General features: G+C 43.6%; 1 protein-coding gene across 5 annotated transcripts in view; it reads right to left on the bottom strand.

Moving 5' to 3' along the window:
- Positions 1–2,210: 2,210 nt before the first annotated feature.
- Positions 2,211–16,966, bottom strand: part of PIP5K1A (phosphatidylinositol-4-phosphate 5-kinase type 1 alpha) — a 41,168-nt gene continuing 26,412 nt past the window's right edge. For 2 of the 5 annotated variants that reach the window (XM_028502466.2, XM_036015843.1), the window contains 12 exons: positions 15,745–15,875; positions 15,211–15,328; positions 14,874–15,026; positions 13,860–14,159; positions 10,671–10,876; positions 9,221–9,304; positions 8,319–8,367; positions 8,031–8,115; positions 6,859–7,005; positions 6,535–6,664; positions 3,030–3,078; positions 2,211–2,748 (listed from right to left, as the gene is read on the bottom strand). In XM_028502466.2, coding sequence (XP_028358267.1) covers positions 2,746–2,748; positions 3,030–3,078; positions 6,535–6,664; positions 6,859–7,005; positions 8,031–8,115; positions 8,319–8,367; positions 9,221–9,304; positions 10,671–10,876; positions 13,860–14,159; positions 14,874–15,026; positions 15,211–15,328; positions 15,745–15,875 — 1,455 coding nt within the window. In that variant the 3' untranslated portion in view covers positions 2,211–2,745. The remainder of the gene's footprint in view (positions 2,749–3,029; positions 3,079–6,534; positions 6,665–6,858; positions 7,006–8,030; positions 8,116–8,318; positions 8,368–9,220; positions 9,305–10,670; positions 10,877–13,859; positions 14,160–14,873; positions 15,027–15,210; positions 15,329–15,744; positions 15,876–16,966) is intronic. The other 3 variants (XM_036015844.1, XM_036015845.1, XM_036015846.1) reach the window with 3 other exon arrangements.

Below are 16,966 nucleotides of genomic sequence, written 5' to 3'. Positions count from 1 at the left end.
AAGGTCAGTTACTTGTTTTGACCTTCAACTGCCCAGTACTTGATCCACAGCTGCTGCATAAATATTTGCAGAATGATACCAGGACAGGGAACAGTGGTATGGAAAGAAGCAGCATTCTCTCCAAAGTGCTTCCACCCACACGCCTTGGAATGAGCCCCCCACCTTTTGGTCTAGTTCCCATCACAGTAAAGGGTCTCAGCAAACCTCACAGAACAAGAAAACAGAGGTGAGGGAAGCAGTCTCCATGTTATTTAAAGGCCAGCACCCTAGGGCAGCAATTTTCAATGTGTGCTGCAGGAATTCTTAAAACATGCAGTACCTATTTAGTCAGGTGCACTGACCTCTTATCTCTTGGACTGTGAAATAAAAAAATGGCGACCGGCAACACAATCACCATCCAGTGTGAATGCCGTCTTGAACCACACACATACACAGGTCACATAACAAGAGATGCATCTTACTGGTCACACCGGATAAGGTTGCACTTGATTAACTCTTGGTACCAGAATCCTTATGTACAAGTATAGGCGCCTGGTTTTTTCAAGTCACTTTGGAGCAAAAAGGGTACATTAATGATTAATATTATTATTATTTTGTAAACCAAAGTCATACCAATTTTTGGTCACATAAGCAAAAAATATTTTTGATGTGATTTTTAGTAATTAATGTGTGCCATGTGATGAAACAGGTTGAAAAGCACTGCCCTAGGTCCACGTCCAGGGAAAGAGGGAGGGAATCCTAGGCCCAACCAATGTCTTTTCCCACTGTCCTCCGAAACGGAGAGTCTCCTCTGAAACTGAGGAAGGCTTTGAGCTTCGGATTCCCAATTCCCTCAAAGTAGGTGGCAACCAAGGCAACAGGCCTGCAGTAACTCCTTTCATATTCATTCATAGTTTTTCCTTGTCAAGTGTCAGTTAAGAAGAAGGGGCGGCTGCCAGGGAGAGCAGCCAGTTCTCTCAGCCCAGGTTAGACGGAAGCTGGAGTGCAGGCAAACCGGACAGGATGCAGCATGCGTTCCTGGCGACGTGAACAAGACCCGAGCCTGGGCGGTGGAGCAGATGGGATGGTGTATGAGAAAGAACCGAGAAACAAGACATCTAAATAACTAATGAAATTTAATACATTAAAACCAGATTATTTATCACTTATATTGTATTTGCCACTTCTGAACAATACAAAGGAGAGGCAAATAGTGACACTTCATAAAAATGTTGATTCCCCGTCCCCTTCCCTAAGACCCAACCTCCCTCAAATGCCCCTCCCACCCCTACATAACTCTGTCTTGAATAAAACACTTAAATACATCATAAATAGTAAATTATGAAAAAAATAGCAAGAATTGTTTCTTTCCTTCTTGTAAAAAAGAACATGGCAGCAAAGACAGGCAGCCAGAATTTGGCTGGGGGTGTCTAATATAGACAGTTACTTGGGGTATGGGCTAACCTACTAAGGTTGGGTGGGACGAAGAGGGGATAGTGTGGGAATTTAACAATTGGCCTGAGATGCCAGGTCCCCTCCTCCCCCCAATAGGAGGAGGCGATTCAGATGGAGAACTGCAACTCTTGGAGATGAGGAGGAGAGGGATTATATAAGTCCCCATTTCCAAGTTCTCTGCACGAAGAGAGGAGGGCAGGACAGGGGGCACAGCAGTGACCTCACCAAGGCCAGAATCTGCTGGCTCCCATGAGTTTAAGAGATATTCTCAAGCCTCATAGACATGGACTGCCTGTTACACAGACACAGGTGACCCCCTCCTCCACCTTAGCTCCACAAACAGCAGAACACTGCTGGAAACGGTGGGGAGAGCAAGGAACTAATCTCCTTTGGAGAAGGACCTAAAATTCATTTGATGTCTTCATACTTAGAAAAACAACCACAATATATTTCAAATTGCAAAATAGTAACAATCATTATGGCCCAGTGGTGAGGAGGACCATGCCTAGGAAGGACACTGGTCTAGCTCCATGACTGCGCCACTGTTTCAACAAAAGGGGTAAAGACGACCCCATGTCCCACTCTCTCCATTCCTTCAGCCTTAAGAAATTCATCAAGAGAGGAGTTAGAGGAGCTGCTCCAGACGGAGCAGTCACCACACTTCTGCTTCTCAAACCCCAGGGCTCTTCAGAGGAAACCCTCTGAGTAAGCATCTCTCAGCACTTCAGGAGTTTTGATCTGAAACTGTCTGGCTTAAAATTATGTGCTGTACACTATTTTTTCTTTTCCTTTTGCAGGTGGAAAAAATGGTTGGAAGGTGGTTAAACACCCTCACATCCCCAAAAACCTTTCCAAACTTTATAGGGATCTTCTTCCAGAAAGAGCAAGCCACGGTAAGGATAATGGGCCAGCCAGTCTGTCCTGAGGAAATTAAGAGTCCAGCTCCAGGTGACAGGTAGATGAGAAGGAAGAAAACCACTAAGTCCAACAACCCATTTCCATCAGGAAGAATGGGGCTGTGAAAACCATTCAGTTGTGGAAACCAAGGTTGGCCAGTTGAAAACTCGTGCCACCCAGCTCGGGGGTGCAGAGGATGCTGGTGCCCTCAACTGTCTGAGGCGCTAATGCGCATTCATGAGGAAGGGGAAGGAGAACAGGTTCTTCTTCAGAGAGGAGCTGGACAGCTTCCCGAGCCTCCATCATACTTTTTTGATGACCAAGAAGAAAACTCAGCATTGCTGAGGCAAGTGCTGACATCTTGGGATCACAGAGATGGTAGAATCTTATTCCAGGTCTTCTGAGGTTTTCTGCTCACTGAAAAGGGAAAAGGGCGTCAAGTTAAGAATGAGGAGTATTGTTACATAAGGAGGTAGAAAAGGAATTCAAGTTCATTTCAACCTGGCAGAGTTAAGTGTTCTTCCTTTTCAGCCTCAATGTCCCAGTATAAGGTACCACAAGCAAAATTTTCAAAAGCAAGATTTAAGGGGCACCCAGTCCCTTTAACTTTGCCAATCAACACCTTGTTCCACATTCCATTAATTCATCATCTTTATACTCTTCATAGCATTTACCTCCCCCACATCCCAGACACTCACATGGGTGAACTCTGACTCTTCAATTTCAAGCTTTTCCAAGAGGTCGGAACTAACAGGAGGGAAAAAAATGTAAGTAGAAGAGTTAGAAGATAAAAAAGAAAAAGGACTGTCCTTTCAAGTCTAATTTTATACTGCTTCTCCCTATTTCATTTCAGATTCAATCCAGGATTCAGAAAGAAGAGGCTAAGAAGCTACTAGACTGAGAAACACATTATTTTAATTACCTATTTAGTTTCTTGAAACCATGCAATATTTCCTAATACCTCTTTCTTCTTCTGTCTTTAATCCCCAGGGGTACGGCAGGCACCCAGTGACCACTGCTGCCTGATATTCATGCCACTATGTAACTCTCTTGAGTGTGGGCTGGATTTAGTGGCTTTCTTCTACTGAACAGAATACAGTACAGGTGATGGCATGTTGACTGAGGTTAGGTTACAAAAAGACTATAGCTTCCTCTTGGGCTTTCCTTTCTCTTACTTGTTTGCTATGAGGGAAGCTAGTTGCCCTGTGTGAGCTATCCTATGATAGGACCATGGAACAAGTAACCGAGGGAGTGCCATGGGCCAGCTGTCAGCAGAGAACCAGCCCTCAGTCCAACAGCCTAGAAGGAACTGAACCCTGCCAACTACATAAGCTTGGAAACTGATCCTCCCCTGGGTAAGCCTTCAGATGAGACCACTGTCCTGGCTAACAGCTTGACTGAGAGGCCCTGAGCCAAGGCACCCAGCAAAGCCACACCTAGATTCTTAAGCCACATAAAATATGGCATAATAAATGTTTTTTGTTTTTAGCTGCTAAGATTTGGAGTAATTTGTCACACAACAATAGATAATAATATGTCTGCAAATGAAGTACCGCTGTAATAAAAACCTAAAATGTGGAAGTGGCTATGGAAGAAGGAAATGGGCTTTGAGAGAGTTTTAATGAAAGTTTAAAAGTGCCCTGAATATTCTATAGAATTTTGGACTTTAAGGGAGTTGCTAGTAAGGGCTAAAAGTGAGGGAAAAAACCCTCTTTTTAAAAAGTATGTTTATTGATTTTAGAAAGGGGGGGGGCATTAACAAGAGAAACATCAGCTGGCTGCCTCCCATGTGCATCCCAACCAGGAAACGAACCCACAACCCAGGCACGTGCCCTGACCAGGAATCGGATCCCCAACCTTTTAGTGCATGGGACGATGTTCCAACCTACTGAGCCACACAGTCCAGGGTGAGGAAAACAACTCTCATTAGAAATCAGAGGAAAGGGGATCCTTATTGTGTAATGGAATGACGGTTTAGCAAAATGTCATCTGTAGTTATGTGGAAAGTAGAATATGTGCCTAATAAACTGGGTGATCTTGCCATGGAGATTTCTAAACAAAGTGCCAAAAGTGCTTTCTGATTTCTTCTTAATGCTTATAGTAAAATATGAGAAGAAAAAATATTGAGAAGGATTATTGAATAAAAAGCCAAAGCTGATGGTTTTGAAAATCCTGACACTCTCCAGATAACAAACAATGCTAAAATTAAGAAATGGCTTCAGCCGTGGCTGGTGTGGCTCAGTGGGCTGAGTGCTGGCCTGCAAACTAAAGGGTCGCTGGTTTGATTCCTGGTCAGGGCACATGCCTGGCACAGGCCAGGCTCCCATAGGGGGGCAGGTGCGCTAGAGGCAGCCACACACTGATATTTCTCTCCCTCTTTCTCCCTCCATTCCCCTCTCTAAATACATAAATAAAACCTTAAAAAAAAAATAAACCATGGAAATGCCAGGAATATGTAGTTAAAGATGAAACCAAGGGTATGACTGTATTTTTTTAAGGCCTTAGAAAAATCCAAGTTGATGTTTCAGAGTACTATTCAGTCATAAAGAAAAGGCAATTCAAGACATTAAGAAAGAATAAGGGTGTATGTCACAGATCCTCTCAATGACAGATCTCTAAAAAGCATAGGGCTTATCAGGAAGGTATCTGTAGGTGCGGCTTTTATTTCATCGAGTAAATGCCAATGAGATGCACAGGAGGCCCACAAATTCTTTGAGAGTACTGTATCAGCAGAAACATCACCAGCTTGGACTGAAAGGACCAGTAACAGTGCAAAATGAAAAGAACCCCTGGATCCCTCAAATTCTACTGGCATGAAGCAGGCTGAGGCAAGTACTCAGCTGCAGCGCATTCTTGTTTTCTTGAAAAAGGCAGACTCAGAAGGCAAAACCAAAAGTACAAAAGGTAGAGGCAAGAGCCATGGAGAATTATTCCCATGCTTTGAGACATGACAAAGAAACTCCGGCATTTGCTGTATTTTAGGTAGCTATGGATCAGTGATTCCTCTGTGCTTCCCACACTCCCCCTTTTGTACAGGAGTGTGTACAGGGGTTATCTAATGCTTGTCTCACCACTGTACACTGGTGGGTGGCGAGAAGATAGCTTGTCCCCTCAGTTTCACAGGTCCTCAAATTGGGAGGAACAGCACTCAAGGAACAATACCTGGGAAGCTCACCCAAACCTGGAGTTAATTTAGATGGCAAAATTCTGGACTTTTGGGATGCAACTTCCGGGACCATGAGAGGGAATGAATTTTGCACATGGAAGGATGTGAATCACTAGGGGTCAGAGGGTAGATTATAATAGGTGATGTCTAAGATGGCCCCCAAAGGTCCCTGCCATCCTGGTATCCACACCCTGGGTAATCCTTTCGAGTGTGGGTTAGGTTTAGTGAACAGAATGCAGTACAGGTGGTAGTATGTCAATTCTGAGGCTGGATGGTAAAAAGAACGTGGCTTCTGCTTAGGTGCATGCACTCTGAGGGAAGTCAGCTATCTCAGTGTCCTATGGAGAGGCCCATGTGGCAAACAACTAAGGCCAACAGCCAGCAAGAAACTAAGGCTCTCAGTCCAGCAACCTGCAAGGAACTGAATCCTGCCCAAAGCCACATAAATGAACTTAAGAGACGAGCCTTCAGATGAGACCCTGGCCCCAGGGTAGTCACAGCCTGACTACCTCTTCATGAAAGGTCTTTAGCCAGAGGACAGAGCTAAGCTGCACCCAGACTCCTGACCCACAGAAACTATGACATATGTTTGTTATTTTAAGCCACCAAGTTTTGATTTAATAGAGAATTACCACACCAGCTAACAAAATCAAATCACAACCTTTACACTGGATTCTCTTGAAAGATTGACTGTTCATTGTCTTCACTGCCCAGGAATCTTTCCAGCCTTACAGTGTAGGTTGAGAACTCACTTAACTCACCAGGAGATGAAAGGCTAGTTAGGGTATTTTGACTGAGTATCAGAAAAGTCTGCACACAAAGGCTTCTCCCCACCTCTTAAAAGTATAGAGATGTTGACAAACTTCTCTAAGTCTCTAAAGATGAACTCTAAGGAAGGTGAACCTGAAAAAAATCTAGTGAAGAGCAAAGACAATGACCTCTGGGAAAAAAACAAAACAAAACAGAGACACGGAGGTTCCCAAGGACCTAAAGAAAGAGATGAGAAGATTATATGGAGAAAGGGGCAAGGAACCAACCTTGTAGATAGCATTTGCAAAGTCTCTCCAACTACAGGTGAAAAACAGGGGTCAGGAATAGTCGAGACCTCACTGATTTTCTCCGAAGGTGGAGTCTGAGGTAAAACATCAGGACGACCGAAGTGGACGCCTGGAAAAAAGAAAGGGGAAGAACATCAATAAATAAAAAAGAAGAGAAAATGGGGTGGGGGAAATACAGGGGAAAATATGCAGCAACTTGGCTTTTCCTGAACAGGAATGGGAAACAGAGTCCCAGGTAAATAAGGACTCGGAAGGAAGGGAGAGAGTGCCCAGTCACGTGGGAACCCCAGCCCTGGCGCTGACCTGGCTCCACTTCCGCCTTTGTTGTCACTTGTGCCTTGTGCTCCCCAGACACCGATGGCTGGTAAGTAATGCACGAGTTGCCGCTGGGGCCTCCTCGCCGAGAGAAAGATGAGCCAGACCGAAACTTTTTGGAAGGAGAGGGCTTCACTTCAAAGGGAAAGAGAGAGCCTACTTAGCACCCACCTCGGAAACCATCACCAAGACACAGACACAACTTGCTAGCAGCCCAACACAAACACAGAGTTGGTTTTTTCCAAAGCGGGGAGAAGGGTTAATGTCAACACAGGCAGGCTCTATGAGTGACTGTTTAGAGGAGGGGGCATCTCAGTTCACTTCATTCTGGAAAGAAGAGGAGAACCTAGAGGAAAGGAGACATTCCTATCTCTCCCCTCCTACAAGCAACCTCAATAGCTTTGCTTCCACCTGATGAGATAGATATTCTGTTTCGTAAAACCCTGCTCTTTAACAGTATCCTTCAGTTGAACCTGACAAAGATGACCCTTTCACACTATATCCTCACAGCACTATGATGATACTTTATACCCGTTATACATCACTTTGAAAAGACTTTGAAAGGATTTCCCATGTTTCTTAAAACTGTGTGGCATGCTGAGGTCCACTCTGACTCCCTGAGGGATGCCATAATGAGGAGATGGGAAGGAGGAGCTGGAATTTGCCAGTGACAGCAACATGAAAAGTTTGGAAAGAACAACAGTGACACTTCTGAACCAAGAAAGCTGAGAGGAAGAGAGTAAAAACACTTGCTAAGCAGAAATCAGTAAATGCTTCTCCAACAATTCCAACCTAGTCTGAAAACTCCTTGGCATTGGATTTATAAACTCGAAATAGAACACTGATAACATCCTTGTCCATAAAAGTCTGGCTCTGCCTATCTCAGCCTGTGACTCGGATCCTACTCCCACATTTTTTTGCAGTCCCTCTCCCAGAAATGCCCCTCACCTCAACGACACATGTAGGGAGAGCCAGAGGAGAAAGCAGCAACGTGGAAACAACTGGGACAGACAGAATGACTGACATGACGGGCAGCAGCTCTCGTGGGATGTGGGCAGAGCAGAAGCCTCTGGCGTTGGCAGTTCCCTGACAGAGGTATCCTGCCCCCAACTCTTGGCATAAGTGAGCCACTGGGGGCTCATCTGGTAGAAGCCACTTACAGGGTATCTTCTTGAAGACTGTGTTGCACATGAAACGCTGGAACCGTTCAGCGTAGAAGCCTGGGCGATGCACCGATACAGTGTCCTGTGGAGGAGAAGAGATGGCTGCAGAGTTAAGGGATGGGGGAGGTCCAACAAGAGGACCTGTAGTCCAAGGGCCATTTTCCCTAGGCTGAGACCCTAGTACAAGTGCAGACTCCACAAATGAAGTAAGATAAGAAGAAAATGAGGGGGGCATATTACAAGTGAGGGAGGCAGAAGAGGAGCCGCTGGCTGACCACTACTCACCCCGTCATGTACCAGAGCTTTCCACGAGTGCTCCAACTTCTTAACAAACCTGCCAAGAAAAATGCATGTCATGCATTCACACAGTTTTTAAATAATGACCTTACACTTTTTTATTTTAGGGAGTTAGGCAATGGCAACAGAAAAACTTAAAAAAGAGAGGGGCTGGGAAAGTAGTCCCACTATTATGCTGGCTTTCCAAAGAATGGACACGGTAGTGCTTACTCAGCATGGAGATCAAAGCTGTTTCTAGGAACGTCAATTACCCCAACAGAAAAGGGTAGTCAGTATGTCCCTGGCAAGTCAGGGAGAAGAACACTTATTGGAAAAGAACAGCTGGAGGAACAGACGAGCTAGCCTGCGAGAGGGGTTAAAACTGGATGATAACATGCTGAAGCAGTAAGCCAAGCACTATCCAGTCCTCATTAGTACCTGAAACCTTACAGGAGCAAAACTGGGGTCCAATATTCCAGCTCGTCCCTCACCATCACTTCACTGCCCCTTAGTTCAGGCTAGTTAATACTCTTACAGAACACAGCAACCCTCCTGTTTTCCCTCCATGGAAAAGGGCAACATGTTTCCAGGGGTATCCCAATGTGGAGTAAGACTCATCTCCCAGGTTTTTCAGAGTCAGACAGATGGTATATTCTACCATGATGCTTCCCAGAAGTAAGTCGGCTTTCCATAGAGGTACACAGTATGTTCAAGGAGGTGGTGGGGTAAGGAAGCCAGAAGACAGGAAAAAATCAAGAAAATAAATCAACACTCGCAACCCAAGATGAGCAACCAGATCACAACTTACTGTTCTTGTTTCAGGGAGAACTTGGTGACAAACCCATCTAAAAGAGAAATGAGTGGTTACCTGCATCCACTCTGCCCCCTAATTTGGAATCCATGTTTCTCACCTGTAAGACTGCAGAATGTCAATGATCCCAATATAGAGCAGCAGCCTTTCCCCTTTACTATTCCGGGCAGGGATGCCACCCATACTGAGGAAGACAAGGAAAGAGTAAGAAAACCTTCTGGCTAGCAGGTAACTAAACATAACTGCCCTATCTTCCATAAACTGGGGAAGAGTGAGAGCCTTCCTCCGATCGCAACCCCTCGGGAGTATGTATTATAACCTCTTTCTCTCCAAATCTCACTTGCCTGCTTTTCCCACCCCAATTCCACCGAAGAGAATCTAAAATCACCCCTATTCAGCAATTCTGGGATGTTTCCCCAAGTAACGCTAAACTCCCTCACTACTCCCATATTTAAATCTATGCCTACTAAGACACTCCAACTTCTTTTTAATTTTTATTTGATTTCAGAAAGAGAGAGGAAAAAAGGGAGACGGAGAGAAAGAACACTGATATGTTCCACTTATTCATGCATTCACTGGTTGATTCTTCTATGTGCCCTGATGAGGGACTGAACTTGCAGCCGTGGTGTATCAGGACCACACACTAACCAAATGAGCTACCCGGGCAGGGCTAAGACACACTTCTTGAGTCCTATAGGATACCTCATAAATGAGCCCTGGCCAGCATGGCTCAGTTTGTTAGGCATCGTCCCATAAACCAAGAAGTTGCCGGTTTGATTCCTGGTTAGGGCCGTGCCTGGGTTGCAGGGCACTTGCCAAAGGCAGCCAACTGATGTTTCTCTCTCACACTGATGTCTCCCTCTCTCTCTTTTTCTCTCCTTTCCCTGCTCTCTAAAATTAAATAAAAATAAACAAAACTGTCTTAAAAAAAAAGAAACCAACTAAAGAACATTTATGGTTCTTTAGTTAACTACACATCCTGATGGATCCATTTATGGTAAGAAAGATGCTTTCCATAAAAGTTTTTAATAAATTGGTTTTGATGAAATTCTAATATAATTTGCAGTCACGTGTAAACTTAAAAAAAAAAGTCTTTTAATGTTGAATAGCTCTCCTTCCCAGTTGTACTACAAATCCCAAATTTAAGACATCTTTTTTCATATATATATATATATATTTTATGATTTTTATTGTTTATTCTATTACAGTTGTTTCTGCCTTTTCTCCCTTCCCACAACCTCCCCTCCCTAAGTGAATCCCCATATCATTGTTTGTGTCCCTAGGTTGTGCATAAAGTTCTTTGGCTAATCTTTTCTCCATCTTTCACCCAGTCCCACCTCGCCGTTCTAGCAACTGCCAGTCTGTTTCACGTATCTAAACTCCTGTTACTCTTTTGTTCACCCTTATATATTCTTAAGAAAGATCACTTATAATCTGTAAGTGTTAACGTTGTTGACTTAACTGCTGAATAAAGGCTATTCCTTCCCAGAAGCTACATCCCTTCCTCAAAAACAAATGCTCTCCTTCCTGGTCCCTCTGAGCCCACTCACTGGTCTTCAGTCTCCATGGTGCCACCTCGCCGAGCCTCGCCCTGGATAGATTCCATGGCTGTGGAATACAGAGCCTTTTGGGGGGCTGGTTTGCGAGTATCTACTGAGTATTGTGATTCATTGCCTGAGGGCTCTCGCTGTGCGTGATCTATGTTATGGATTGACATCAGGAGGCTATAATCCATTATCTTGAAGCTCTGCAGCACCTAAGGGAAGGAAAACATAATCTGAGCCTTGAGAGGTATGAGGACTTTTTCCCAGGACCTCACAGCTTTCCTGATCCAATTATTCTAGAGGATAGTAAACCTCCAGGGCTAACCATAAAATTATCCTTTGGTCTCCTACCCTTGGAGAAGAGCATTATCACCCTCCTCTGGCTGTTCTTCATTTGTATCCCCTCAGCTTTCTATCCTCTGAGTTAACACAAATTAGGCAACTAACAAGATGCATTTTGTTCTTTCGTCTCTTCACAAAAACAGCATTATATTCTCAAAGGTATAAAAAATACATATTTGTGCTGTAAAGCATCTCTGGTTAAGAGTACAGTTTGTGACAGAGCAGATCTGCTGCAGGACCTTACGTGACCAGCTTCAACTCAGGTCAATGTTTACTGAACACCTACCACCTGTAGGTGCTGTGCCTGCTTATGGGGGACACAAAGACACTTAAGAGTGTCTGTCCTCTAGGACATTATAATTTAGGAAGAGAAACAAATGTAAAAATAAATACAACACAGTCTAATGTGTACAACAGCAGACATGCTTACATGATTGAGGGGCAGTACGGGGGTAGTCAGGAAGCGATATATACGTTTATAAAGGATAAATGAGAAAATCAGTCCAAGTACACAAAAGAAGGAAAGAATATTGCAAGGCCTGGAAGTATGAAACAGCATGTTACATGTGTAGGGAGGTATAATTTGGTCTTGCTAGAACATAAAATGCAATGGCCAGGTGAGGCAAATTGGAGAGGCTGGGTAAGACAGTATTATGGAGCCTGAATCATATCCCATAGTTCTCAACACTCTTCCTAACTCAGAACAGGTGGGAAAGGGTTCCCACCACCAGTTCCAGGAGCTCACTTTGGTGCTACAGCTCAACCATTTTGGTAGGTGGAGTAAGGGATGAAGATGACAAATGAAACATACCCAAAATGAAACACAGCAAAATGTTCAGGGAACCAACAGTGACAGGAAGGAAACCAGGACTCAAAGCAATGATTTGGAACAAAAGGAAGAAATAAACATCCAATTAGAACAGAATGAAGAAGTAAGAACTCAAAAAAATGAAGAGAGACTTAGGAACCTCTGGGCCAACTTGAAACATTCCAATATCCAAATTATAGAAGTGCCAGAAGGAAAAGAAAAACAACAAGAAATCAAAAACCTATTTGAACCAATATTGAAGGGAAACTTCCCCAATCTGGTGAAGGAAACAGACTTCCAGAAGTTCAGAGAGTCCCAAAAGAAATTGGACCCAAACAAGAACACACCAAGGCACATCATCATTAGGTTCCCCAAGATTAAAGATAAAGAGAGAATCTTAAAAGCAGCAAGAGGAAAGGAGACAGTTACCTACAAAGGAGTTTTCGTAAGACTGTATTAGCTGATTTCTCAAAGGAAACCTTGCAGGCAAGAAGGGGCTGGAAAGAAGTATTCCAAGTCATGAAAGGCAAGGACCTACATCCAAGATTGCTCTATCCAGCAAAACTATCATTTAGAACAGAAGGGCAGATAAGTGCTTCCCAGATGAGGTCAATTCAGAGGAGGTCATCATTGCCAAGCCTTTATTATATGAAATGTTAAAGGGACTTATCTAAGAAATTGAGTAAGATCAAAAGTATGAACAGTAAAATGACAACAAACTTACAACTATCAACAAATGAAACTAAAAAAAAAAGAAAAGAAAAACAACGAAAACAAAAACTAAGCAAACAACTAGAACAGGAACAGTATCAGAGAAATGGACATCATACGAAGGGATTTCAGTAGCGAGGTGGAAGGAAGGAATGGGGCAAAAAGGTACAGGGAAGAAGAAGCATAATTAGTAGGTATAAAATAGATGCGAAGAGGTCAAAAATGGTAATAGAAAACAAAGAACTCAAAGAACTTATATGTACAACCCATGAACATGAACTAAGAGGGGAGGAATGCTGGAGGGTTGGGGGGTGCAGGAAGGAGGGGGGATAAAGGAGGAAAATTGGGAAAACTGTAATAGCAAAACTAATAAAATATACTTAAAAAAAAAAAAAGGAGGAAATGGATCTAGAGGACAAAAGGGACTGACCTGGAATAAGTCACCAAGTTGGGAAGAAAGGAGATTAAGGATGGTTGAATACAGATATGTTTATATACTGGTAACAGGGCAGGACAAAGGGATAGCACAGAATAGAAAGTTGAGGTGGTTTGTTGAGAAATAAGGCTGTGGGATGGGAGTTAAACAGTTTGACAAAACAAACATACAAAGAAACAAAAATGCAAACTCATATACACAGAAAACAATGGTGGTTACCAGAGGGGGAGAGGGGGGTGGAGGACAGAACAAAAGAGGGTAAAGGGCGTCAGATACATGGTGATGAAAGGAGACTAGACTTTGGTGGCGAGCACATAATAGACTATACAGGTGTCAATTATTAAGTTATACAACCAAAATTTATATAATGTTGTTAACAAACATTACACCAATAAATTTAACATTTAATTTTTTTAATTAAAAAATAAAGTGGTTTGAAGAGTACTCTCTTCAGATGATTTCAATCATCTGAAATCTCTGCAGAGAAGCAGAAAATGGGAAGATGAGGGAAACTAAGGAAAGCCACTCCAGGTGGAGACGGCTTTCACATGTCTGTAGAGATGCCAGTACATGCAGTTGTATAATTTTATCAGCAGGACAGATATCTGAGCAATGATGGTGCTGCCATGAAAATAAAAAGAATGTGTGATTATGAGGCCCAGGGTAGGCAGAGAAGGAAATAAAGCCAGGTGGGGTGGGGGAGGAGAAACAGGGAGGAAGTAAAAATGTAAAGGCGTGTCAATGATCTAAAGTAAAAATTATTTCAAATGAAGTCTGTGACATATGAAGTGAAGGAACAGAGTCCTATCTCCCACAAATTTGATGCCTAAGAACCACCAAGCCGTTCAGTGGCTGAGATTTTTGGTGTCTATGAGAGAAGGAATTCTGACCAACTCACCAAACAGTCACGCTGCAGGGTCTTACATAGAGCGTTATACATATCAGCATCCAAAAAGAGACCATCGGGAATGTCTTGTAAGAAGTCCAGGTCTTTAAAGGTGGGGAGAGGCTTATCTCGCTCTTTTTGGGAAGCCCGCCGTTTGTAGGTTGAGCCCTTGAGGTCATACTTGATATGCATCTTGACTGACCGAGGTAAGAGATTGTTCATTACCACAATTCGAATGTTCTTACCACCTGCCTGCACACAGTACAGTCCATAGAATTTAGGCAGCAAAGTTCGAGGGTTCTGGTTGAGGTTCTAAGGACATAAAAAAAAGTAGGAAGGCAAATTAGCTGATTTTCAGTAAAATTCAAGAGCAAAAGCTGCCACCCGCCTTCCTTCATTTGTTAGTTGGAATTCAGAAACATTCTGTCTGTTCATAAGCCCACACCACATAGTATATTTGTTTAAAATTTCCCAATGCATCTAATGATAGGATCATCACCAAGCTGAGCTACAGACCCTCCAATACAGAAATCAGTCAAGATACTGAACGTTTGACGGATATATTCTTTTAGAGTTTTAAGAGAACAAGGTGTTGAAAAAGTGTTAACTCTTTGTCCTTGGTATAGTATATTCTTGGGTAAAATGGGAGGCAAAGGAGAGTTCCCTAACTTCTCCAGAAGCTTCAAGAGCAATCAATCAGAATAAGATTGGATAGAGTATTATCAAGAGAAGTAACCAACCTCATACCTCAGTGTAGGAGCTGAACTAAGAATAGAAAACAAAATCATCATTTAATCTGGCCTTTGGGTAGGACAGTCTAAGCCAAATAACACTTAAAATAGGATATATAAACAAAACCCCTTTTAGACATAGAGAGGCAAAGAGATGGGGTGAAAAGCACAAAATGAACTATATTCTTAAGACAGAAGCTCTGACACTGTTGTGCCCCCGCTGACGACAGCCTCCCCAGCCCTGTCCAGCAGTGGAGTGGGCTACACAGATAGCCGGTGCTCCTCTTCTCCTCACCATGTAGTATCCTGGAAGCAGCTTCTGCAGAAACTCTGCCTCTTTATGCTGGACTGTTTTAATGATGAATTCGTCATCGCTGGACACGTAGAAGAGGGAACCACTAGCCCCAGAGCTGCAGAGTTCAATCAGTGGCTCATTGCAGAGGGAGTACTGGGGCCCAGAAAGAAGAGAACAAGAAGTTCATAAATACCAGGACCTACCCAACCAGAAATCAACTACAGATGGAATTCTGTTCCAAAAGAAAACTAGAGTAAGGCTATGGAGAGAGAGGGTCTTCCTTTAAGAGTATTCCTCTGACACTGGAATCACAAGGTCATGGGATGCAGAAGCTTACCAAATAATCATCAGGCCGGATACCAAATAATTCCCGAAAGTAGCGGAAGGCAACAGGTGCATAGGTCTTGAACCGAAAGTCATTGTAGTGATGAGCAGGGGTCAGGTTGCTCCCTTCACTGTGGGGTTAAATAGAAGAAGCCACAAGTTACCACTCCTTATCAGGGCCCTGTCCACCCTGGGAGTCACCCAGAGATAAGTCAATACATCACTCCTGAGAGAACCAGAGAGATCAGATGAGTCAGTTACTTAGTGGGACAAAAAGCACAACATGGGGATTAAGACATGAACACAGGGAACAACAATGCCTCCTACCCAAATGCATGGCATTGTTTTCTAGGGCTCACTCCACAGGCCCGAGGCTCACAGAAACGGACAAAGGACAGAGGCTGTTCTCCACATTCCAGAGTCCCACATCACCCTGGTTAAGAACTGGACACATGTCTAAGTTAGACCCGAACCCCTAAAACTGCCCTGAGTTCAACATGAAAAGCCACACTTTCCAGGGCATTATCCTGAACGTTAACCTCTGTACCTGGGGAAGAAGATACTTTCCACCACGTAAAAGTCTTGCATGAGGACATCCCGCTCTGGTTTGGTACTCAGGCTCCCCACAGTGTGAGTGATGCCTAGCTGGATGGCACCTTTCAAGGCTGATGAGGTTGTCTAAAAACAAAAAGGAAATAGAGGAAAGTTTCTAGTATTAAACCTGATCAGGCCCTGGCCTGGTAGCTCAGATGGTGAGAGCATCGTCCTGACACACCAAGGTTTCTGGTTCACTATCCAGTCAGGGCACATACAAGAATCAACCAACGAATGCAGAAACAAATGGAACAAATCGATGTTTCTCTCTCTCTCTAAAATCAATAAAAAATAACAATAAATAAATCTGATCACAGCAGTAAAAACTCAGGAGGGAAGAGCCAGAAGGAGCACTTAAAAACAACTGTCCTAGTAGTTCAGACTAATCCAGTTTCCCCACCCTGATGCTTTACACTGCAGTTTGGCCTGGCAGAGAATGAAAGGCCTGAAGATACAGAGTAGCAAAGGTGGGACTGGCGTGGCCAGTCTCAGCTAGGCAAGGTGTTCCCTCCTATCCATATCTATATTTAGAAAATACAGTTATTGAGAGAACACTCTCACGTCTCACTCCAAAAGCTCCTTCCCCCGAGTATCTGGGGTGCTCCCCAAAATTTATTCATCCGATGCAGAATATAATTAAAATTAAGTGATAATTTGAGTATCTACCTGGCTATAGAAGCTTCAGTCCTCTAAGGCAGGGCCTAACTAGTGTTCTAAGGACAACAAAGTGTGTGTGTGTGTGTGTGTGTGTGTGTGTGCGCGCGCACGCGCAAGCGCTGGGGGAGGGGGGCAGTGGCGGGGCAGGGGGGCAGTTCCTAACTGGAGAAGCCCGAAGACTCAGATAATTCTAAATCTAAATACTTCTCCCAGAAATTATCACACTGTGATCAAAACCCTTAAAATCTAGAATTCTAATCCCATGGGAAAATATCACACTGCCTACCACACTGCTATGTGCTGCACCATACAGTAGCGCCAGGACATACGTGGCTATTTAACTTTAAGTTAACTAAAATTAAATTGAAAATTTACTTCGCCCTGGCTGGTGTGGCTCAGCTGGTTGGAACATCGACCTGTAAACCAAAACGTTGCTGATTAATTTTCTAGTCAGGGGACATGCCTGGGCTGCGGGTTCGGTTCCCGATCCAGACACGTGTGAGAAGCAACCTATCAAG

This window comes from Phyllostomus discolor, chromosome 14 (assembly GCF_004126475.2).
Source record: "Phyllostomus discolor isolate MPI-MPIP mPhyDis1 chromosome 14, mPhyDis1.pri.v3, whole genome shotgun sequence".
Classification (NCBI taxonomy): Eukaryota; Metazoa; Chordata; class Mammalia; order Chiroptera; family Phyllostomidae; genus Phyllostomus; species Phyllostomus discolor.
The sequence above is the reverse complement of the archived record's forward strand: the minus strand, read 5'-3'. Positions and strand labels throughout refer to the sequence as shown.